Consider the following 24,236-nt stretch of genomic DNA (forward strand, 5'->3'; position numbering starts at 1 on the left):
AAATCTTAGTCTTTTTTCTTTAGTGTTTTATAAGACTAAAGGAGAAAGGAAAAGCCCAGAAAACCGTACTAAAATGTTGCGTGACCACAATTTTGCGAAGAGCCTGGATGCTGCGCATGCCCTAAAGGACATCTTGCATAACCGATAACGAAACGCACAGAAACGTCGACTAAAACTCAACACGACTTGAATTGCGCTCGCTGTTAAACCAAGAAAGCACCGGCAAGGGCTCAAATGATCAGAATAGGAACTCTTTCCAGGGCTCTAGGGAGACCTGTGAGTATTTTTAAGTGTATTTGGAATTATACTATTTCGTAGAAAATCGGCATCAAAGTGGGAAATGTTTGACAGAAGTTGAAATCCGTGCGCGTGTCTGTTTACGGTCTCTAAACTCACGAAATAGCGCATCCAATTTGTGAAAGCAAATACTAGAGATGTAACGTTCCAGTGCAATTTACATTCAATCTGATACTACAAACCCGCACAGAAATTTAAAGCTGATCCTTTGGTTCAAAAGGGATGATAAGAAAGGCCCATTTACACAGGCATGTTTTGGTGCATTTTTTGTCCCAATTCAATAATAAACAATTATTGGATGAGGTTTTTGTGATATCCGGGATAATCAAGGTCGAGGTAAGTGTTATCAGTCGAAGCCGAAGGCAGAGGCTAATAATACTAACCGAGACCTTGATTATTTCAGATGTCACAAAAACTGAATCTAATAATTGTTTTATTATACATTGTTTTAAAGAAAATAACAACAAATGCATCATCGCACAGAACGCAGTTTATTTTTGACAAGCCATGTTCTTACTTTGCTGTCCGTGAACTTGACATTGCTCTTGGAAATCATGCATTGTGCGCATAACCTACAGATTATTCGCTAATCTGTAGGTTGTGCTGTTCCCCAGAATTAACTGTAGGCTTTTAGCTAATGAGAAGACAGGGTCTCTACAAAGTATAATAACATAAGTTATTGTATTGTATGGCTACATGTAGCTCTGAGTGGGTAAGATGATCAAAATCCTGCGCTGTGATTGGCTATCCAAGCGGGCAAGATGGCACTATCTTGCCTACTTGGGATTATGTGCTGTGTCCTGCAAGAAAAATTTATTCTTTATCCCATATAATAAATCCTTTATTGACCAAGGTTGTTGGGTCAAGATGGCTGAATATTGGACTCTTTCTTTTATTGCTTGGTTATGGACCTTCACTCTAACTCAGTCCATAAGCACGCATAATTTAAAGAACTTAGCCAATATCCAGCCATTTTGACCTCACGCTTGGTCAATAACCCATTATTATTACCTTCTACTGGCTGGCAAAAATTGATGTGAGTTGATTGTCTCCCAAAACGCAAATGACTGAATGAGTGATGCATTGAGTTCTGATTAACTTTGTGCAATTTTTGGTTAATTGTCATAAAATAGCTCAGAGTCAAGCTTAATTGATCAAGTTATTTAGTAGGGTGGGGGAGAAATCAGCTTGCAAAGAGAAAGCACATGTCTATATGTATGTCAAATCTACCTGTTGACATTTCTTTTCTAACGATAACATAGGGAAGCTCTTTGCGATGTCTAATCTCTGGCAGATGTGCATCCACTCTAGTTGTTGCTGAACATGATAACAGCTCTGTAGGTCCTATAACTCTGAGTGCCATCACAGCGGCTAATAAACTTGGTGGTGATGTATCGGCACTGGTTGCTGGAACCAGCTGTGGCAAGGTTAGTAACTGTGGAGGGGCTGGGTGCACACTGACAGGAGGTAGCCTAGAGACGGAGAGATTGGTGGAAGTAGGTTTTAAAACTACATACATGTAAGTGATTGAAAGTAGTGAACTTTTTTTTAACATACATGTACATTGTAACATGTAGGTGATGAGAGGGGAGAATGGGAAAAGGGTTAATCTGTGATATTGTAGGTCAGTTTGTTACTGATCTCAAAGAGTAAGAACCACTAATGAAGGAACAGGACCTGGACAGGATAAAAAATGGCTGGGAGGTGAGAAGTTAGATCCCATTTCTCCCTTCTCCTTAACCCCACTGTGTTCAGTACTTGTGGACCACGGAAAAATGGCTAAACTGATTGTCCATGAAAGAGACGACATTCCTGTAGTTTAAGTGCCCACGGTGAATATGGGTGCCCATGAAAAAAGATAAATAAAGACTTGAGTTCCTTAAACTACAAGTGAATGTAAATGTCATTTATGCTTGGGGTTAATTATTCTTATCATATATAGTAATATCCACTTAGTTTTGCTAGTTTTGTTACAGTGTTATCATTATTAATAATAATAATTGAAGGGGTGAGTGCAAAACCATGCTAAGTGACGATTTGGGTGAAAAAAAAAATTTTCGCGAAAGGGCTTGAATTTTTGCATGTGGTCTTCAATGTAATAGAAAAAGGCGGCCCTGTATTTTTGTCGCTGGTTTTTGCTTCGTTTTTGAGTTATAACGTATGCAAAAATACTTGGCTTTTCCTAGCCGTGTCTTTAGGAGTTCATTTGTTGAACAGCAAACAGGCAGACTGTTTATAGTGTATGAAGTCAAAATCAAATCTCACAGCATATATAGAGCGGAAATCTGGGAACAGATTGTTTACATCGGCTATTGTGACGTGAGCACAACACGTGAATCGATCGAGCGGCAAACGAAATACCATCGAACTAAAAAGAGATGTGCCGCATTAGAGCTCTGTCAACTAATATCTTAAGCATTGTGTTAAAGTACCTTGTGTGCCTGCCTGGTGGTTGAGAGGCATCATTAAGCCTCGATAAACCCGTAAGTCATCAGCACGTTTTAAAGAATCAAAATGTGTTCTGAAACTTCGAAGGTAGCTGATATACCGTAATCGTGTTATCGGCGTTCGAAGTCAGATCGAGCCAGGCAGCAAAGTCCAAGAGCAGTTCTTGCCCAAGAAAAATACCCTCTCGTGAGTTGTGGCCCATTTGCCAAGCGTTGCTAGTGTCAAAGTTTGGAAAGCGAGAACTGGTTTTTGACTTATAAAATTTGTCTTGTATCGACCGCCATGTTTTCCCGCGCACGAGGTGTAAAGACCCTTCCCGGCATGCATTGCGATCACGTTCTGCTCGCGTTTCTCGAACTGGTAACTAGATTGTTTCGGCTTTTTTCATTTAAAGATAATAATGGCCAACAAGTAGCGATCGATTGTAACATAGATCTGTGATCCAGGTTGCTTTGATTTTATTTCATATCGGCATGATTTGTAGTGTTTTGAACTTCTGGGATCAGCGGACATGCAGATGTATGGAGACCCGTACGTTGCGCAGAAGGGTTAATTTGTTAAACTGTTAGGCGGTGCGTGACATAAAGCTACGATCGCGTTGGTCGAAAAATATGTATTTATCTCGTGATTTTTAGCCATTTAAGACGTTGCTGTATTTGGAAAAGTGCTTATTTGATGTTTATTTGTTCAGTGCAGATAGTCATTGTCCCAGATAACCAAAGTAAGTTCCAGATGTTAACACTATTTTCCGGCCGCCATATTTTACCTATTTAAACCTGAAATCAACATTTTTGAGCTTATACGTTGCGTGAAATTAACATTTTGCTGTTTTCTAAGTGAAATCAACATCCTTGCCGTCACGCGTTACGTGAAATCAACATTTTTACCTATTTAGACCTGAAATCGACATTTTTGAGCTTATACGCTGCGTTAAATCAACATTTTTCTGTTTTCTAAGTGAAATCAACATCCTTGCCGTCAAGCGCTAACGTGAAATCAGCATTTTGACCTATTTAGACCTGAAATCAACATTTTTGAGCTTATACGCTGCGTGAAATTAACATTTTGCTGTTTTCTAAGTGAAATCAACATCCTTGCCGTCACGCGTTAACGTGAAATCAGCATTTTGACCTATTTAGACCTGAAATCAACATTTTTGAGCTTATACGCTGCGTTAAATCAACATTTTGCTGTTTTCTAAGCGAAATCAACATCCTTGCCGTCAAGCGCTAACGTGAAATCAGCATTTTGACCTATTTAGACCTGAAATCGACATTTTTGAGCTTATACGCTGCGTGAAATTAACATTTTGCTGTTTTCTAAGTGAAATCAACATCCTTGCCGTCACGCGTTAACGTGAAATCAGCATTTTGACCTATTTAGACCTGAAATCAACATTTTTGAGCTTATACGCTGCGTTAAATCAACATTTTGCTGTTTTCTAAGCGAAATCAACATCCTTGCCGTCAAGCGCTAACGTGAAATCAGCATTTTGACCTATTTAGACCTGAAATCGACATTTTTGAGCTTATACGCTGCGTGAAATTAACATTTTGCTGTTTTCTAAGTGAAATCAACATCCTTGCCGTCACGCGTTAACGCGAAATCAGCATTTTGACCTATTTAGACCTGAAATCAACATTTTTGAGCTTATACGCTGCGTGAAATTAACATTTTGCTGTTTTCTAAGTGAAATCAACATCCTTGCCGTCACGCGTTAACGTGAAATCAGCATTTTGACCTATTTAGACCTGAAATCAACATTTTTGAGCTTATACGTTGCATGAAATCAACATTTTGCTGTTTTCTAAGTGAAATGAACAACCTTCCCGTCACGGGTTAACATGAAATCAACATTTAAACCTTTTTTGACCTGAAATCGACATTTTTGAGCTTTTACGTTGCGTGAAATTGACATTTTGCTGCTCTCTAAGAGAAATCAACATCCTTGCCGTCGCACGTTAACATGAGTCAACGTTTTAACCACTTTTGACCTGAAATCAATAAATTTGAGCTTATATAAGTTGCGTGAAATTGACATTTTGCTGGTTTCTAAGTAAAATCAAAGTCCTTGCGGTCGCGGCGGGCCGATCCTTTGTTATAATAAACCGAGGCGAGACTTCGACTTATAACAAAGGCTTGGCTTGGCTATTATAACAAAGGGTCGGCTCTGTTTATCATAACAAAGGTCCGGCTTCGTTTATTTGAAGACCTCGGCGGGAAAAGGGCGCTAGGTATTTTAATCAAAAGTGAACTTTGTCGAAAACGCTCCAAATTTCCCATACAGTTTTGTTTAGGTATGTTTAACAATGTCCCGTAGTTTTTCCGCTAAGCTTCGCTTCGTTTTCGAGATATTGCGTATGCAGAAAAACCACTCGGTTTTCCTAGCGGCGTCTTTATGAACGAAGCAAAAACCAGCGACAAAAATACAGGACCACGTTTTTCTATTACATTGAAGACCGCATGCAAAAATTCAAGCCCTTTCGCGAAAATTTTTTTTTCACCCAAATCGTCACTTAGCATGGTTTTGCACTCACCCCTTCAATTACGTGTATTTCTTATTTTTGTACATTTAGTTTTATTGTCATCATCATATTGTAATTAGTTTTTACAATTTACTGACTAATTTTGGTGTCCCCAATGAGCAGTAGTGCTAAATCTTATTGACACATAAATAAAGTTATTATTTAATATATACTGTAAGTTATTAAGTTATTAAATTCTTCTGTAGCTAGAATATATAAAAGGAGGAAACCTTGTTACTAGTAATTTTTCATCATTTGATTTATCTGGTTCCAGACCTTTAATTTACTGTTATACTGAGCTGTCTGTAGCAAACTTAATGTTCAACTTTGTTAATTAGGTGGTTGAAGAACTGAGCAAGGTCGAGGGACTGAGTAAGATTCTTGTAGCTGAGCATGAAGCTTACAAAGGATTCTTACCAGGTAATCAAGAAAATCTAATTGTCACACATTTTACTTTTTAGGGGAAGTAACATTTTGAGAATGCTGCAGTAGTTATCCATAAATGGCACAAGCTACTTGGGAAAATGTGAGATCTCTCCAGGGTTCTTCCAAAAATTTGAAGTAGACGGAGAATATTTTGTAGTAGGCAGCACTGAGCATTTTCAGAAACCCAAACAAAAAAGAGATGGACCTATCAATTTTTTTTTTTTTTCAGACACATTGAAAGCATTCATTTAATGCCGAAGTCACTATTTACTTTACTGAACACCATACAGTACTGGTCAAAGGGATTGCAGCACCTACACATGCGTAAAATGCGTGTAGTCTGCGTGTAGTATTCGTGGACGGTGCATGTAAGGTGCGTGTAATTACACGCGTGTAAAATTTACTGATCTGGTAGTTACACGCATTTGTGTGTAATTTTATGCAAATGCGTGTATTTTAATTGGAGCAAGAAACCTTTATTATTCATACACGCAGTTACATGTATTTTGCAAAACAAAAAGCCACTACTAACTTGTATTCGAAACACACGACTTTCAATGTTCACAACAAAAAGTAAATTTAAAAGCCGACAAGCACTGCTAAATTGCCGGACTAGCTCGAGCACCTATCAAACAAATACTCTTTCTTAATCTGTAGCAGTACGCACTTCTGCTTAACATCAAAACTTAATTCTTAAAGATCTCTGAGCTTTCGTTTATGTTAAAACACGTATGACGTATGTCGCAACATAATGTTTACCCATGCAAGAAATGTCATTTTGAACTCCTGTTCCTTCGATAACAATGAAATAGGGATTCAAACAGAAACTCGCGGATTCTCTCTTAATCTTAAACAGCGAAAAATCGAAAAAAATTTTAACAAAATCTAAGCAAATTTGTTAATTTTCAATTCATCAGATTCGTGTGTAGACCTGCAATGTTTACACCCGGTTCGTTTGATTATTCGGCTTAAATTACAATACATTTCACTCAGACTACCGTGGGTTAAGTCTGGTTGACAGATCGTCGCGTGTCTGTATATGTATTCGCGTATGGAATGAAATGAAGCAGTAACTAATTTCAAAACAACTCTCACACTGCACAGGATTTCGCCTGGGGTACATTTTGGTCACGTGCTCGGCAGCGCTTTTCAAGAAACAGATCGAATTTCATTTTTATCATGTTTTCAGATAGAGAAAATTCGCTTCTGAGCTATTAATGACAAATCTTCAAAGGCTTTTTAAACTTAAAGAAGGATAACTGATGTTTAAAAATTAACTGAAAATCTCAAGCGAAATATTGTGTTTAGCTGTTATTTCATGTCCCTCAAGCCTCAGTTCGTCAGTCGCTGGCACCCTTGTTGTTTCTCACGAAAAGAAAAAAAACACAACGGGAAAAGCTTTTGAACACCGGTTAACTCCAAACGCTTTGGAGTACAAAATATTTTTAATGAATCTTTGGATTGATTTAAAGTACACTGACTCCTGTAATTTAAAATTGAAAGCGACATTGTCTTTTTATGTTCTGTTATCTCAGTGAATTCTAGCTTAAGCATGCCTGTGTGCCGCTGGTGCCACTTGTTGAAACTACAACGGAAAAATACTTTTGCTGTAAAGTGGTAAGCCGGTTTAAGGATACTTGTCAATTCTATCGGAAACGTTTGATGACCAGAAGCAAGAAGGCAAAAGACTAAACTGTATCGCTGTGCAGTCCAGTATGGTAAATGTTACTCGGTAAATGTTTCATTTTCATTACACGCACTTTTAATACTTCGTTCTCGTTACATGCACTTAATGAGTTCCAGTTGAAATACTGCGAGTAATTTTACAGGCAATATCACGTTTACTGCATGTAGTTACACGCGTGTAATTACATGCATTTTCGTGTATTTGTGTGTAAGGTTCATGTAAGGTGCGTGGACACTGCGTGTAATGTGCGTGTAGTACACACGCTTAACGCGCATGTAATGCTGCAGTCCCTTTGACTGGTACTGTAAGTCCTAACTAGAAGTTAATCACATGGTTTTAGTTGTCACAATGAGATGGCATTTTTTAAGTGATAGACATGTAGTCAGTGGGTTTGAAATTACAAAATCCTTAAGTCGCTAAATGGAGACTTACACTAACAAATTTAAGTGTAGTTAAAGGGACAAAAATGTTATCAAAAATGATATCCTCACATGTGAGATATCATTTTTGTCAATTTGTTATCACTTGGTATACCACTAACTTCATGTATTCATCCACTAAATAAACTGCTATTTAGTGGATGAATATTAAGAATTCAGGCTACTCTATCCACTGGATGGTTATTTACATGAAGCCAGTGGATAGCATTATCCATCCACCAGGACCAGTAGTCAAACCTGCAGCATCTACATGTGTGACCTTTGGCTCACCCCTAAGATACAGAAGACTCAAGAGAGTTACAAATGTTTATTTACAATCATGTAACTACAGTTTAAGTGTGACAAACCTTGTGCATGGAACAGGATGAGTTTTATCAGTGAGTGGAGAATTACACTGCAGAAATTCTTTCTTGCTCATTGGCCTATTTTCATGGTCAATTAGCAGACAGACTCATGAATTTATAATTAATGCGATGAATCAACAAGCGAGAGTGGACAATTTGACAATTATTTTTTATCGTAAGAAACAAATTGATGTCGATTTTTCTTTAGTCTGTCCTGCTATTGACAATGAATGTTAAAGTAGTCTGCAGATCCACTTGGCTATCACCTCAGTGGATCCAGAGCTACAGTACTTTGGCAATGTTATGGCAAAATTTATGATCAATAACAGGACGGATGTATGAAAACCTGACATCAATTTGTGAAATTGTGCAGAATTTAAGATATAGCTTGTAATACAGTTCTAATCTAAAACTCAATTTTTGCTTTGGACAGAGGTCCTAGCTCCACTGATTGTTGGAACCCAAAAGCAATTCAACTTCTCTCACATAACTGCTGGTTCAACAGCTATGGGAAAGGTACTGTACTTAATATTTTTTCTTAATTTAACCTTACTAGTTGCTCAAAGTTATCAGACAGTAAACTACCAGTACATATATGTGTAGTGAGCTTTTTGAACTATCTTTCTCTATCTTTGTTTTAACAGTGTTACAAACGGAAGGTTATGTTATTTCAAGTAAAACTCACTTTGTTTATAACCAAATTATGGACCTTCTTGTAGAATGTGCTTCCTCGTGTAGCTGCACTTTTGGATGTTGCACCTCTGCAGGATGTCATAGAGATTCAGTCAGAGGATACATTTGTCAGGACAATTTATGCAGGTGACAAAAGAACTGATTAGAATATAATTTTTGCATGAGTTATGAGATTTTGATTTATATCACAAATTTATGAATATGTGTACCTAGATGAGAATGGGCTTCCTGATAATAAACAGTGGGAAGTATGGTTTTGGTTTCATGGAGAACCTAAGAAAGGACGCAATTTAACCGCTTGGGTACTAAATGGTTATAATAAAAGTAAGCCTAACAGCCTGGTCAAGTTCATTTACTGAGCGCAAGTTTTGGTGGGAAAAAAGCTTCTTATCAAGATTTTACAATCTTGGACAAAATTTCAAGACACAAGCATCAAATGAATTTAAGCATCAATTGATGTTTGGAAAGCTTCAAATGATTGCTCATTTTCTTGTCTTGTTTCTTACGACAAGTTCTGTTCGGGATTGTACTAAGTAGTTTTTGTGTTCAAAAAGCCATCTCACAAGGCTACAGAAAGCCTTTGTAAAGGGTGTGCTTGTTAAGGGTACAGGGATCGGGAAGGCAAAACAAGCAAATGAGCCTATGGCCCATGGCATTGGAAAGTTATGGGCCATTTACAAAAATTTTGGACCATTAAGGTAAATAAATGGGCCACAAAAAAAAATTTGACCAACAATACGTAGTTCTTGATTGCTGTTGTTTTATACTTTTTACCGGACTTCAAGCTCGATTTAAGTGTGCAGTCACAGAATATAGCTAATACAAATTTTATAACCTTTCACTGAGGTCAAACTATACATACTGAACTGGAACTGATTGAACTTAACATGTGGAGTAGTCTGACTTCAACATCACTCAGACATGCTCAGTTTTGGATTTAGAGATACAAGTAAAGTTGCATTTGGCCTTGCGCACGATGTTGGTGTACAAATCAAAATTAGCAAAAATTGGACGAAAATTTGTTTTAGAAATGCTGTAATTCGCAGGTTATTAATTTTTTTCTCTTCAAATGAGCACCACCTTGTAGCGATTTTCATGTAGTTTCCTTTCATCTTAGCTACATCTCAAATGCACTTGTGCCTTTCTTGTAAGGAGTCAAAATCACACATACTCTCCATTCTAATCTTCGCAAGTAGTGTAACACATCAGGCCGTATTTTATGCTATTCTTATCGCACCCATTGCAGGCGCGATTTGCCATTTTTGCCTTTTTGGCAAATTTTGCTTTTTGCCAAAATCGCGCATGTTACTCCTTTTCGTGGTTTTTGCTTTTGCCTTTCGCGCCAGCAAAAACATCGCACCCTTTTGGCTTTTTGTGTATTTTGCCTTTATTCCAAGTCCAGCAAACTGAGTTGGTTCAATTCCGAATGTAAGCTTCCTTAATCATAATACAGGTTTCGCAAGCCAAAGCGTTGCAAATTATTGTTAAAGGAGCTCTTTTGAATCACAAAAATGGAATCACAAAAATGGAGAAAAGTGTTCTCCAGAACGCAAACTATAAGAGAACGCCACATGCTAGTAAGTTATGCTATATATCGCTATCAGAGTGCTTACCAAGGATTTGAAAACGATGTAACTTTAAACACACATTTGTCCAATTTTTGTCCAGCCCGGCGATCTTGAGAAAATGACAGAATGAATCATTTTCCATCTTTTTTTATTTCTTTTTACACGCACTAAGCAAGCAAGTTCCCTGCACCTTCTTGTCCATTTCGTGTTCATCGCGGCCATTTTGTTATTTACAACAAGCCCAAATTATGTCCAAATAAGGAAATGGATGGACGAGTCAAGTTAGACTGGGATTGAAAGGTTTCCCCATGAAGAGAAAACAAAACAAAACATCAATGTGTTGGTTGACCTTTATCACGGTATTGTTCGCCAACTTTGCGGAAGGATCAGCGAGGATAACGTTCAACCTCAACTGAGCATTCGCCTGTGAAAATAGCATCACTAAAAATATCATAAAATGCTCGCTTCGGCTTTTTGTCAGTACTTTGCACCGCTCGCGTACTCCAGCCTTTATTACGGTGTTGTTTGCCAGCGTTCTAGCGGCAAAAGCGCCACAAGGCAAAATTAGCTAAATGGCAAAAATAGCACAGGCCTGAAAGGCAAAAAAAATGCGCGATGCCGGAGGTGCAATTGGCAAAATGCAAAATTTGCATGAAAGGCAAAAAAGGAAAAAAGTGCTCGAAACGTGCAAACAAAGGCGCGATAAAATGACAAAGTTTTCAAATTAAAAACGTGGTCTCACGCTAGTTTTTTTATCATATTTTTTTGACAGGTACAACCACAAATGAAAGAATCCCACCATTTTAAAGCAAAATTTAGGTGCACTTTGGAGACACCTTCTTGAATTGAATTGTTCACACTAAGAAGTTAAAAATTATAATAATGCACTTTCCATTTTGGTCAAAAAGTGGGGGAAAAACGGCACTTTTTGCCTAACCTGTTTTCAGAATTTTGTTATTGTTCTTCTAATAAATCTCTTTCAGACGGAAAATTTCGCTTTTTGGGGTGCACATAGATGGAACTTTAATTCTGCGAAGTTTTACGACCACTGGCTTTAAGAATGACGAGAAATAATAAGAAATCTAGCGTGAGACCGTTTTTGTTATGCAATTGTACACCAACACCGTGCGCGAGGCCATTTACAATTGAAGGGGTGAGTGCAAAACCATGCTAAGTGACGATTTGGGTGGAAAAAAAAAAAAATTGCGAAAGGGCTTGAATTTTTGCATGTGGTCTTCAGTGTAATAGAAAAACATGGTGCTGTATTTTTCCCACTGGCTTTTGCTTCGTTTATAAAGATGCCATTAGGAAAACCAAGTGGTTTTTTTGCATATGCAATATCTCGAAAACGAAGCGAAGCTTAGTGGAAAAACTACGGGAAATTGCTAAACATACCTAAACAAAACTGCATGCGAAATTTGGAGCATTTTCGACAAAGTTCACTTTTGATTAAAATACTAACGCCCTTTCCCCGCGAGGCCTTCAAATAAACAAAGCCAGGCCTTTGTTATAATAACAAAGCCAAGCCTTTGTTATAAGTCGAAGTGTCGCCTCAGTTTATCATAACAAAGGATTGGCCCGCCGCGACCGCAAGGACTTTGATTTCACTTAGAAAGCAACAAAATGTCAATTTCACGCAACGTATAAGCTCAAAAATGTTGATTTTAGGTCAAAAAGGGTTTAAATGTTGATTTCACGTTAACGCGTGACAGCAAGGAGGTTGATTTCTCTTAGAAACCAGCAAAATGTCAATTTCACGCAACGTATAAGCTCAATGATGTTGATTTCAGGTCTAAATAGGTTTATATGTTGATTTCACGTTAACGCATGATGGCAAGGATGTTGATTTCACTTAGAAACCAGCAAAATGTCAATTTCACGCAGCACATAAGCTCAATGATGTTGATTTCAGGTCTAAATAGGTTTATATGTTGATTTCACGTTAACGCATGACGGCAAGGATGCTGATTTCACTTAGAAACCAGCAAAATGTCAATTTCATGCAGCGCATAAGCTCAATGATGTGGATTTCAGGTCTAAGTAGGTTTATATGTTGATTTCACGTTAACGTGTGACGGCAAGGATGTTGATTTCAGGTCTAAATAGGTTAAAATGTTGATTTCACGTTAACACGTGACGGCAAGGATGTTGGTTTCACTTAGAAACCAGGAAAAGTCAATTTCACGCAGCGCATAAGCTCAATGATGTTGATGTCAGGTCTAAATAGGTTAAAACGTTGATTTCACATTAACGCTTGACGGCAAGGATGTTGGTTTCACTTAGAAATCAGCAAAATGGTAATTTCACGCAACTTTCACGCAAGCTCAATGATGTTAATTTCACGTGAAAACGCGCTATAAATAGGGCTGACAGATTAACAGATTAACCCTTCTGCGCAACGTACAGGTCTCCATACATCTGCATGTCCACTGATCCCAGAAGTTCAAAACACTACAAATCATGCCGATTTGAAATAAAATCAACCCAACCTGGATCACAGATCTATGTTACAATCAATCGCTACTTGTTGGCCATTATTATGTTTAAACAATCTAGTTACCAGTTTGAGAAACGTCCGCAGAACGTGATCACAATGCATGCCGGGAAGGGTCTTTACACCTCATGTGCAGGAAACATGGCAGTCGATACAAGACAAATTTTATAAGTCTAAAACCAGTTCTCGCTTTCCAAACTTTGACGCTAGCAACGCTTGGCGGTTGGCCACATTTTGATTCTTTAAAACATGCTGATGACTTATTGGTTTATCGAGACTTTATGATGCCTCTCAACCACCAGGCAGGCATACAAGGTACTTTAAAACAATGCTTAAGATATAAGTTGACAGAGGTCTAATGCGGCACATTTCTTTTTTGTTCGATGTATTTTGTTTGGCGCTTGATCAATTCACGTGTTGTGTTCATGTCACAATAACCAATGTAAACAATCTGTTCCCAGATTTCTGCTCTGTATATGCTGTGAGATTTGATTTTGACTTCATACACTATAAACAGTCTGCCTGTTTGCTGTTCAACAAATGAACTCCTAAAGACATGGCTAGGAAAAGCCAAGTATTTTTGCATATGTTATAACTCGAAAATGAAGCAAAAACCAGCGACAAAAATACAGGGCCAAGTTTTTCTATTACTTTGAAGACCACATGCAAAAATTCAAGCCCTTTTGCGAAAATTTTTTTTTCACCCAAATCGTCACTTAGCATGGTTTTGCACTCACCCCTTCAATTTAAAACTTGAGTTATGTATGAACTGTACATAACACACCTGTAGCTCTCTAACAGTTAATGAAACGTTAACCAAAAATGTTGCTGGTCCTCAGAACTAGAAGGCTTGGAAGCTTCATCTTGGTCGTTGTTTTCAGGATCACAATTGTTGTGGGGGACTCCATGTTCATAGTACAAAACGGCAGCAATCTCTGAGGCATTTCCAATTTTGAAACTTTTGCTTTTGGAAGCATATTTGGCTAATTACAGCATGCAAAACATATTCAAATCAGCCAATTCTATCATTGAAAACAGAAAGCACACGGATTGAGCAAAAGCCTCATTTGTGGGTAGAGTCAGAGTAAGGGATCTGGGGATGAAAACAAAATGGACGCTTTTGTAACATCAATTAAAGAGCAAAGGCATCGTGATTTCTTACGTGTTTATTTGTGATTACACTGAAAATTTCACAAATGAAAATCATTTCCACAAAATAGCGTTTTCACAGCTAGGTTGCATCGCAGGCCATGGTGGGTGCTATATAGTGCGTCATTTCGTAGCTTTATGCACCATATGCGCGTGGCACATGGCCTTCCCAATCCCTGAGGGTGTGAAGGTTTTAGACACTAAGTAAAATAAATCATCTATAATTGTTGTCATCCTTGAAACAGATGGCATTTGACAGCATGGTGATTACCCTATTCCTGTAATTATTTTTTCCAGGCAATGCTGTTATGACTTGTAAATGTAATGATAACATAAAGATATTCACTGTCAGAGGGACGGCTTTTGAGGCTGCAAAGACATCTGGTGGTGGAGCTGCCAGTGAAAATGGTAAAGGAATTAAGGATATAGTATAGTACATAACTTTTGTTGTGTGAAATGCACAAATGATTAGCACCCTGAACTCCAGTTAGTGGCAGCCCAAGTGGTTTTAGGATTGGCACTATCTCTGACAATGATCTTGATACTGGCAAACTGTTAGGTCAGGGCTCCAAGCTGGGACCATTTTGGTCACCAAGAGTGAGTGAAAGGAAATAAGGTGACTAAAATGGCATAAAGGTCCCCAATTTGGTGAGCTGTTTTCAATACCAAAGAAATTAAAAATTAGACTACCATATATGTGCAAAACTACTTATGTTCAGTTTCTTTGAATTTGTAATTGCCTCTCTTGACTTTGCATCAAAATACATATATGAAGAATCGCAATGTTCCAGTTTGATTACAATCTTGGCACCCTGTTGATTTTTTTTGTACCCTAGTCAAGAATGGATTATGGGACCCCCCAAGGCAAATTCCTGGTAAGAACACTGATTTGTTATAACTTTATTTGTGATTATTCTCTGCCTCACAGCACCAGCAGCAGAAACCGGTAATGATCTGTCGTCATGGGTCGGGGAAGAGCTGAATGTCAGTGACAGACCAGAGTTAACAAGTGCCAAAGTGGTTGTGTCTGGAGGTGTGACAATAAGATCTATATTAAAGACCTAGAAAGTACAACTTCACTCTCGTCATTGCATGTCATACAGCTGTACGCTGGTCTGTTCTGTTCCATTCTATTCTGCCCTCCTCTTTTCTCTTCTCTACCCTTCTCTTCTCTCATTTTTTTTTGTGAGATAATGCAATATTATCACATAATCTCATATAGTCACCGTGCATGTTGACGGTTTGAGGACTCTTTAAAACCTGAGAATCTCTCCCCTGATGAGAGTTAATAGTCAATGATAGTGAAGACTGGAGACAAAGTGGGATTATCACATTTACAAAATGGCAACTTGGGCAACCCAACTTGCAGTGTTGCGGTGATCTCAAACCCTTTGGTGTGCAGTGTTTGTGTTTTTCATGCTAAGGTGTTCAGTGAAATAAAGTTATTTGCAATGAAAAGCGTTGCAATGTGTTCATTTCGTGGAAAATTTCTGAAAGTTGTGCAGTGTTTTGAATTTGAATTGCCTGGTTAGCAGGTTAAATGAATGGAAACAAGTCACATTTACCATGAGAATGTTTACATGAATGTAAATGATTATGCTGTTTGAGTCCCCTGTGGTCTGAGTTCATTGACAGTAAATTGAAATTAACAAACAGAACTTAGCATTGATGCAGAGCCCAAATTATGAAATTTTGCAAACCAAAGCAAATTTCCCTTTGGGTGAGCGAGAAGATTTTCATGAACGCAAATCAGATGGGAACTTTAAAATTGCTTACAGGCCAAAATTTAAGCTTGTTCTTTTGTTTATGTTTTGAATTCGTGCTGAGTTAACATCAAAACATGACATAACATTCATCCAAATGTATCTCACAGAATTTTTTTTTTCAAGAAAAAGAAATATATTCCGTAACCTCTTTGGTCTACTTGGTAATGGTCACCTTCAAAGTTCAAGGGATTTTCCGTGTCAAATTCCTTCATTGTCCTAGGTCACGTTGCATGTAGTTCGCCTGTCTCGATCACGGTTTGTTCTTCCTCAGGGATTTCTGAGCAAAAGAGAAGCTGCTCACAATCTATTGAGGACATTAAGTTCGACAATGTTTAGCTGCTTTCATGGAGTCTAGGAACCTCTAGAAGAACGATCTCGTAGATGGGATGTTCCAGGACTGCGGACTTGGTTTTCAGCCTGTCTCTCTTGTTTGGTTTTACTTCGAGTATGCAACCAAAGGGCCACAAGTTTTCTACAATGAGTACAATGTCTCCAGTTTCAAAGTAACACCTTTATCTTTGTAGTGATTGCCTTCTCACTTATAGCAGTTAAACTCCCAGATGCTGACTTTTAAAAACAAACTCCAACCAAATGAAATAAAACTAAGCATAAGCTCACAAGTACGCATTGCGGACCAATTTTTTCTTTCCTTCTCTTCTCTTCTCTTCTCTTCTCTTCGCTTTGCTTCTGTTATAGTGTATTGTTAATTGTATTATATTTTAGCATATACCACACAAGTGAATAGTGGTTTTCGCACACTCTGATTGGTAAACTTCGAGGTGATTAGCAAGTACTATTCACCTCCGAGCAGCTGGGGCGAGAGATTTTAAAATTCCTGACCGCTTGTCACACATAAAGTAAAGTTTTTGGTCCGTTAATTATTCAGCTTGTGTGGTATATACTACACTATATACTATATTATATAGTGTATATTACTATACTATATAGTGTCGGTGAAAGTGATGGATATTTACCTCCACTTCAGTGAATAATTGTTAACTATTAATGCACAGTGTAGCATATAAATGTAATAATACCTAAATTATGAGTAATAACGAAGAGGCAAGATTTGCTGTTACTCCGAGTTTCGTGCTTACGCACTCATCAGACAGTATTTAATGATAAGCATTCCTATCAACTAGATATATATACACGGTATTAAACAATAGGCTAATTGCTGGACTAGTTGCATTACAATAAGTGATAGTTATACTGGAAAACAATAGGTGTGAAGACAGAAATTACGGGGACGAGTATAAACTGCGTGGGTGCAGTACAATATAAAGAAAGTGTCAAGCGTTCTTCAAGTAGAATTTGTTCTCGTGCCGGCATTTAGAAATAAGTTCTGATCTTTTGTTTAGTAGATTGTCGTTGCTATGTTTGATAATCATTAGTTTTTCTGTGAGGCAGAGGTCGCATCGTTTGGAAATGTTGTTGTAGGGTCTTGCACGGCTAATAATTGACCATTTGATGTTGAAGTCTTGTTTTTTGTCGTGTAGTTGCCAGATGTATTTAGAAAGCTCGGTGCTGTTGATGTGTTTTCTGTGCTTAAATGTGGATTTGTGCTGCGAGAATCTCTGTTTGAATGTTCCTTCTGTCAGTCCAATGTAGTTCTTGGTTGTGTTGTTAGTTGTAACTTGTGCGTTGTAGATTACACTGGAAGTCAGGCATTTGTTGTCTAGCGGGCATTGGTCTTTTTTGCGGCAGTTGCATTGCTCTCCGGTGATTGCGTTGGCGTTGTTGTCGGCGTTTGTTATTTTCATGTTGTGTTTGTTGATTACTGTTTTCATGTTGTCCATGCAACTGTAGCTGACTTTGACGTTGTTTTTGTTGAAGAGGCTGTGGTATTTATGTTGGTTCGGAAAGTGCTTAGATATGAGCTTCAGGAATGTTCTACCGATGTTTGTCTTTACGTTTTTACTAAATGGAGGGTTGTACCATATAATGTTTCTTTGTCTGTTGCGTCGGGGGCGTGTTGGTTGATTGTCTTCGTTGTAAATTAGTGTTTCAGAGTATCCGCTGGCTTTCAAAGCAGTTTCGTAGATTGGTTTGGCCTTGTTGAATTCGTGTTCGTTGCATGAGTTGGCGGAAATACGGCGATTGATGGATGCTGGAAGTTGCTTTATTATGTTAGGTGGGTGGTTAGACTTTGTGTTGATGTACTGCGGCTCGTCGTTAGGCTTTCTGTAGGGGCAGTAGGTACCTTTTGTAAGATCACTTCCATTACGGACAATTCACTTCCATTACGGACCGCGACATCGATATTATTATGCATTCAAGAAAATCCCTTCTCTTTGACAGTAACACCGCCTGGATCAAGAAAAACAACAGTTCTTTTGACGTTACTATGGGCAGCTTCGACGGAGCCGAAGTATGCGAGCTCGTAGGCTTATTCATTCTCGACGACCTGTGTAACATATACGGGATAGACAACATCGGGCTTTACAGAGACGACGGACTTGCCATCTTCAAAAACATCTCCGGACCTCAAGCAGACCGTACAAGGAAGGACATAACAAGACGCTTCAAGACATATGGACTTAACATTACCATACAGACTAACATGAAAATTGTTAACTACCTGGACGTCACCTTCGATCTTACAAAAGGTACCTACTGCCCCTACAGAAAGCCTAACGACGAGCCGCAGTACATCAACACAAAGTCTAACCACCCACCTAACATAATAAAGCAACTTCCAGCATCCATCAATCGCCGTATTTCCGCCAACTCATGCAACGAACACGAATTCAACAAGGCCAAACCAATCTACGAAACTGCTTTGAAAGCCAGCGGATACTCTGAAACACTAATTTACAACGAAGACAATCAACCAACACGCCCCCGACGCAACAGACAAAGAAACATTATATGGTACAACCCTCCATTTAGTAAAAACGTAAAGACAAACATCGGTAGAACATTCCTGAAGCTCATATCTAAGCACTTTCCGAACCAACATAAATACCACAGCCTCTTCAACAAAAACAACGTCAAAGTCAGCTACAGTTGCATGGACAACATGAAAACAGTAATCAACAAACACAACATGAAAATAACAAACGCCGACAACAACGCCAACGCAATCACCGGAGAGCAATGCAACTGCCGCAAAAAAGACCAATGCCCGCTAGACAACAAATGCCTGACTTCCAGTGTAATCTACAACGCACAAGTTACAACTAACAACACAACCAAGAACTACATTGGACTGACAGAAGGAACATTCAAACAGAGATTCTCGCAGCACAAATCCACATTTAAGCACAGAAAACACATCAACAGCACCGAGCTTTCTAAATACATCTGGCAACTACACGACAAAAAACAAGACTTCAACATCAAATGGTCAATTATTAGCCGTGCAAGACCCTACAACAACATTTCCAAACGATGCGACCTCTGCCTCACAGAAAAACTAATGATTATCAAACATAGCAACGACAATCTACTAAACAAAAGATCAGAACTTATTTCTAAATGCCGGCACGAGAACAAATTCTACTTGAAGAACGCTTGACACTTTCTTTATATTGTACTGCACCCACGCAGTTTATACTCGTCCCCGTAATTTCTGTCTTCACACCTATTGTTTTCCAGTATAACTATCACTTATTGTAATGCAACTAGTCCAGCAATTAGCCTATTGTTTAATACCATGTATATATATCTAGTTGATAGGAATGCTTATCATTAAATACTGTCTGATGAGTGCGTAAGCACGAAACTCGGAGTAACAGCAAATCTTGCCTCTTCGTTATTACTCATATACTCAGCTCTACACTATATGTGTATTGAGCACTATTTTAATGGGATCTGCTACTTCCTCATATGGTAATACCTAAATTATTTAATATAATTATATACTCTATTCTGTTCCATTCCATCACATTCTATTTTGTTTGGTGTAATTTTAACAAACAAGAACATGACTAATCAGTTGTACATTACCATGTACAATTTAGTGGTACAGTGGCATTTTGAATAATGATTTTCACTATTATCTCCATAATAGGGAGAGGATTGAAAAGTGGAGATAATTTTGAACTGCTTTATAAACTTGCTGAAAAGTTCAATGCTGCAGGTAAGAGGAAAATTGAAGAATTTTAAGAGCTGGAATTTTTTAGAAAGTCCATGGAATTGTAAGCACCCACCCAGTGTCTGGGAGGTCATGTGGGTTCAAATCTTGTCTGGGACTCAGATTTTTCCTCTGTCCCAATTTTATGATATGATAAAGATATGTTGTTGTCCTAAAATTATACATTAATATTTAACTCTGATGTGAGTTAAATCCTTGATCTTGAATACACCAGCAAGGCGCTTCCTTGTGTACTTGCTTCCAAGTAATTGCACAAATTTTATCCAGCACATATCACCTGTATTAATCTGTAAAGTTGTATTACCTTGGTTATTTATTTATTTATTTTATTTCGTAGTTGTAGTCAAATGACAATATGGTGCAAATCTACTATTGCCCTCGATATAACGAAATCTGAATTGCCTTGGAAAAATAAGAACCTGTTATCTTGCAAAGAACTTAGAAGAAAGTACTACAGGTGCAGTGTACAGGTTATGAATAATGTTAAAGGTAATGGATAAGTCTGCCCAACCCTCCAATATCTACAAAAAGTAATCCAGTTCAAGATATTTTGCTTGTAAACATTCATGTACAAAAGACAAAAACAAGAATTCTGTGAGAGACAACCATTTTCTCAGACCTGTGGGCATGACTCTGGTACAGTACATGAAGTTGTTATTCTTTACAGTGGGTGCCTCAAGAGCAGCTGTGGATGCTGGATTTGTGCCAAATGACATGCAGGTTGGACAGACAGGCAAGATGGTGGCTCCTGTAAGTTCATTAGGCTACAGAGAAAATCCAACAGCTGAGTTAAAGTTATTAAGTGTAAATTCTGGGAGAAATGTTTACCCTTGCTCACCATAGAGTCTCCAGTAGCTCAGTAGTTAGAGCATCCGACTAGATCACAGAGGGTCGTGGGTTTAAATCCCATTCTGGGACTCGCATTTTTTCCGAGTATACATTTCTCCCAGAATTTGCACTTAATCATGTTGTCGTTGTTTCTCCGTGAGGTAAAGTTAGCATGAAATGACTCAATTTTGATTCAAGAAAAGAAAACACTGGAGCTGTAAATTCTCAGTTATAGTAAACAAACTTTTTAATGTTTTGTGACCTCACTGACTCATTCGCATTCACATGAATTTCGTTCATATTTGGTATCAGTGGTTGTGTTGTTAGTGAAAATATCCATAACCCTCCCATAGAAAGGTTTGTTAGTTAAACCCACACCCCACCCCGTGGAAATTGCCATTTAGATTAAATTAATGTTGGTTATCAAAACCCCCTCATACCCCCTGGAAATTCCCATTTACATGTATCTTTATACTTATTTTGGTTTACAACCACTCCGCCCCTCCCCTCCCCCTCCCCCTTCCTCCACCTTAGAATTTTCATAACCTTCCTTGGGATGGGTATGGATATTTACCAGAGATTCACATTAGGAGAACCCTTGTTTGCTGTTCCAGTTCTTTGAACCTGCATTCCTGTATGATGTCTGTATAACTGCAGTTTTATTCCTTTAGCTGGGTTTTAAAATGTCAAAAGTAACCTGTCTACAGCCACCTATTCTTGTCAAGAAAAATCAGAGATGGGTCCTCTTTCTATTTCCTGTTGGCAAATTGAGTACACTACTGCTAGGTGTATGAGAACGGTTTCCATTTTTCCTTGTTGTTTACACTGTATTTCCTCGATAACTAACTTCTTTGAAGTTATTTCTCTGAATCTTTTTTTCCCAGGAACTCTACATAGCAGTGGGTATTTCTGGTGCCATCCAGCATTTAGCTGGCATGAAAGACAGCAAGGTGGGTTGCAGCATGGGGTAGCATTTAATTCATATTTCGAAAGGAACTCTGTGGGACACCACTTGAGATCTTCCAAACTAAGATCATTATTTTGAAGATTTCCAAAGATTTCCCCTGCATTATCATTATTGTAATGTCATTTACTGTATGCTTTTCCATCTCGGGAACTGAATTAACTTACACCATAATCATTATTTTTTTGGGGGGGGGGGGGGGAGGAGGGTTAAGAAAGTAGATTCTCTTACTTCATGATTCACTCTAGGCTGGGGTTATACTGTATGTCAATTTTTTGGGGAGGCATAGTGGCTTCATGGTTAGTGTGCTCGACTCCAGATTGAGCAGTCCACACCTGAGCCCTGGCTGAGGACATTGTGTTTTGTTCTTGGGCAATATGCCCTACCGTCACAGTGCCTTTTTCCACCCAGGTGTATAACTGGGTATCGGCAAATGTAATGCTGGGGATAACCCTGTGATGGACTAGCACCCCATCCAGGGGGGAGAAGAAGAAAAAATTTGTACTCCTAGTCGTTTCATAGTTAGTGAATAAATTCTCATTACTTCCATGTCTGGTCTTTGTATCAAAATTGCGAGGAAAAATTAGATACTGTTCAAATGTTGTTAAAAGCTTAGCCATTAACTGACATTCATCATTCATCATTCTGTCTTTTATAATTCTTGTTGCAGACTATTGTTGCAATCAATAAGGACCCTGAGGCTCCAATTTTCCAAGGTAAGTTTTTTTAATGGTTTGTTGCTGTATGCATATGTTACTTCAAGTACTGTAATAACGATCTTATCCTCTTATTATTTGTTTAGAATTGGCTTTAAATCAAATGCCTCCTTTATGTAGTATGCACCAAGCACCTCACTGCTTGTCACATTTGTTGCATACAAGAATAGTTACTCCTGAAGGTTCTTTGTAAAATCTTTAGCTTTATTTAAGGTGCTGCTTAGAGTGGACTGTATTTATTACCAGAGTGTAATGCCAAATCGAGCAACCTCCAAATCTCTCATGGACAGCTATGGTGGCCGAGTAAGAAAAAAGTGCCTGGATGATAAGCAATAAGAAACAGCTGCAATGGAAACTGGTTGAGAGGGACCCTCAAAGGAAAGCAATAATTTGCTCAGACTTACAGCTTACCCTTCCCTCGTCATTTCACCAAGGTTACTCAGGCCCACTTTGTTATACACGGTTCTTCTTCCTCTGTCCATTCCACAGGCTACTTGTTCCTTCCCTGCTCCTAACCTGTCGTGCATGGTTGTCTCTCTTCGCCCCCCCCCCCCCCCCACCCCCCACCAATCCCTGCCGTGCAACAGCTATGCAACACATTCCACTATTCTGTAAGAGTGCTCACCACTTAGCTTCTCCTCTTTGCTTTCTTTCAGTGGCTGATTACGGCTTGGTTGCTGATTTATTTAAGGTAAGTCACAACTGACTATTGTATATATTAAAAGTCTAGCTGCATGTATTTTGTAATTCATGAAGGTATGCCATCACTCGGAATGGGGGATTAGTGTTTAAAAGAAAACATTCGCTGGTGCTTTGATCACCAGTGTCTGAAAATAGAAGATTCAGAAGGCAATAACTAATGCCCGCCACTTAATTATATAGAAGGAAAGTTAGCTCGCGGTTTTCATTTGACTGTCGTGAAACCAAAACCAAACCAATTACTTACCAATTAGACTACTAAGCAAATCTCAAACCGTAGTAAAACCAAAACCAAAACCAAAACCCAACACTCGATTGAAAACCGTTCTATTGAGTAATAAATTGAACAAAGTGTATTCCAAATTGAACTTAAACTCAACTGTGGATCGGGCCCAAGAGGATGATTTGGTGGAGTGACGTGATCACAAATAATTTTGTGTGTTGAAAATTTGTAAATACAGTACAAATATATGTTTAACTAAACCGTATAAAATTCTTCCTTTCTCTTAACGACAAACTACACTGTAGCCAGAAAGATACAAAAACAGCACTAGCCGTATGTTCAGTACTAATAACATTTCTGCAAGACGTAGCATGCTTTCAATGCCTGCAGGCTGGCTTCAAAATTACGTTAATACCATCCAGACACCAAGTACATTCGAAAATAGGAATGTCATATGCTATAATCTAGTAATATTTTCAGCCTAAACTCAACAGAAAAATAAGAATTTTCAGCCTCAGGGAGAAAAAACAACATTCTTAAATATAAAATGGGTGTATGTTATTTTCTGAGGAAAGTATATTTTAAAAGTAAAACTTTTTAAAAAATTCCGTCTTCATTCTTACAGGCGGTTCCTGAAATGACAGAGAAGATCTGAGAAGAAAAACTTCATGTAATATTGTGCAGCACAACATTAGCACTGTACAGCCGTGTAAAGACACTGCGTCGATCAATGATACTTAATTTTGCGTCTCGTGAGGGTGAATTGCCTGCTGAAGCTTGGTTTTTGGTTTGATGAATAAATTATCGATTTGGTTCATATTTTTTGTTTGTCTTTGTAACTCGCAGTCACGCGTTTCTCGGCGGGCAGTG

General features: G+C 38.3%; 1 protein-coding gene across 1 annotated transcript; it reads left to right on the forward strand.

Moving 5' to 3' along the window:
• The first annotated feature begins 124 nt into the window (after nt 1-124).
• LOC145501437 (electron transfer flavoprotein subunit alpha, mitochondrial-like) lies at nt 125-24,183 on the forward strand. Its single transcript, XM_081480916.1, has 13 exons — nt 125-276; nt 1,560-1,724; nt 5,609-5,690; nt 8,601-8,683; nt 8,887-8,986; nt 14,369-14,479; nt 15,000-15,104; nt 19,853-19,921; nt 20,604-20,686; nt 21,649-21,714; nt 22,399-22,444; nt 23,101-23,135; nt 23,992-24,183. Exons 1-13 carry the CDS (start codon nt 235-237, stop codon nt 24,019-24,021), a joined length of 1,017 nt encoding a protein of 338 aa, XP_081337042.1. The 5' UTR covers nt 125-234; the 3' UTR covers nt 24,022-24,183.
• Nucleotides 24,184-24,236: the final 53 nt, after the last annotated feature.

This window comes from Orbicella franksi, chromosome 1, assembly GCF_964199315.1.
Source record: "Orbicella franksi chromosome 1, jaOrbFran1.1, whole genome shotgun sequence".
NCBI classification, from domain to species: domain Eukaryota; kingdom Metazoa; phylum Cnidaria; class Anthozoa; order Scleractinia; family Merulinidae; genus Orbicella; species Orbicella franksi.

Excerpts from the sequence above, each read along its gene's own strand:
- LOC145501437 (XM_081480916.1), top strand. The coding sequence starts at position 235 with ATGATCAGAATAGGAACTCTTTCCAGGGCTCTAGGGAGACCT. Across the intron at positions 15,105-19,852 it reads CAAAGTGGTTGTGTCTGGAG|GGAGAGGATTGAAAAGTGGA; the intron begins GTGTGACAATAA and ends TCTCCATAATAG. Across the intron at positions 19,922-20,603 it reads TGAAAAGTTCAATGCTGCAG|TGGGTGCCTCAAGAGCAGCT; the intron begins GTAAGAGGAAAA and ends TATTCTTTACAG.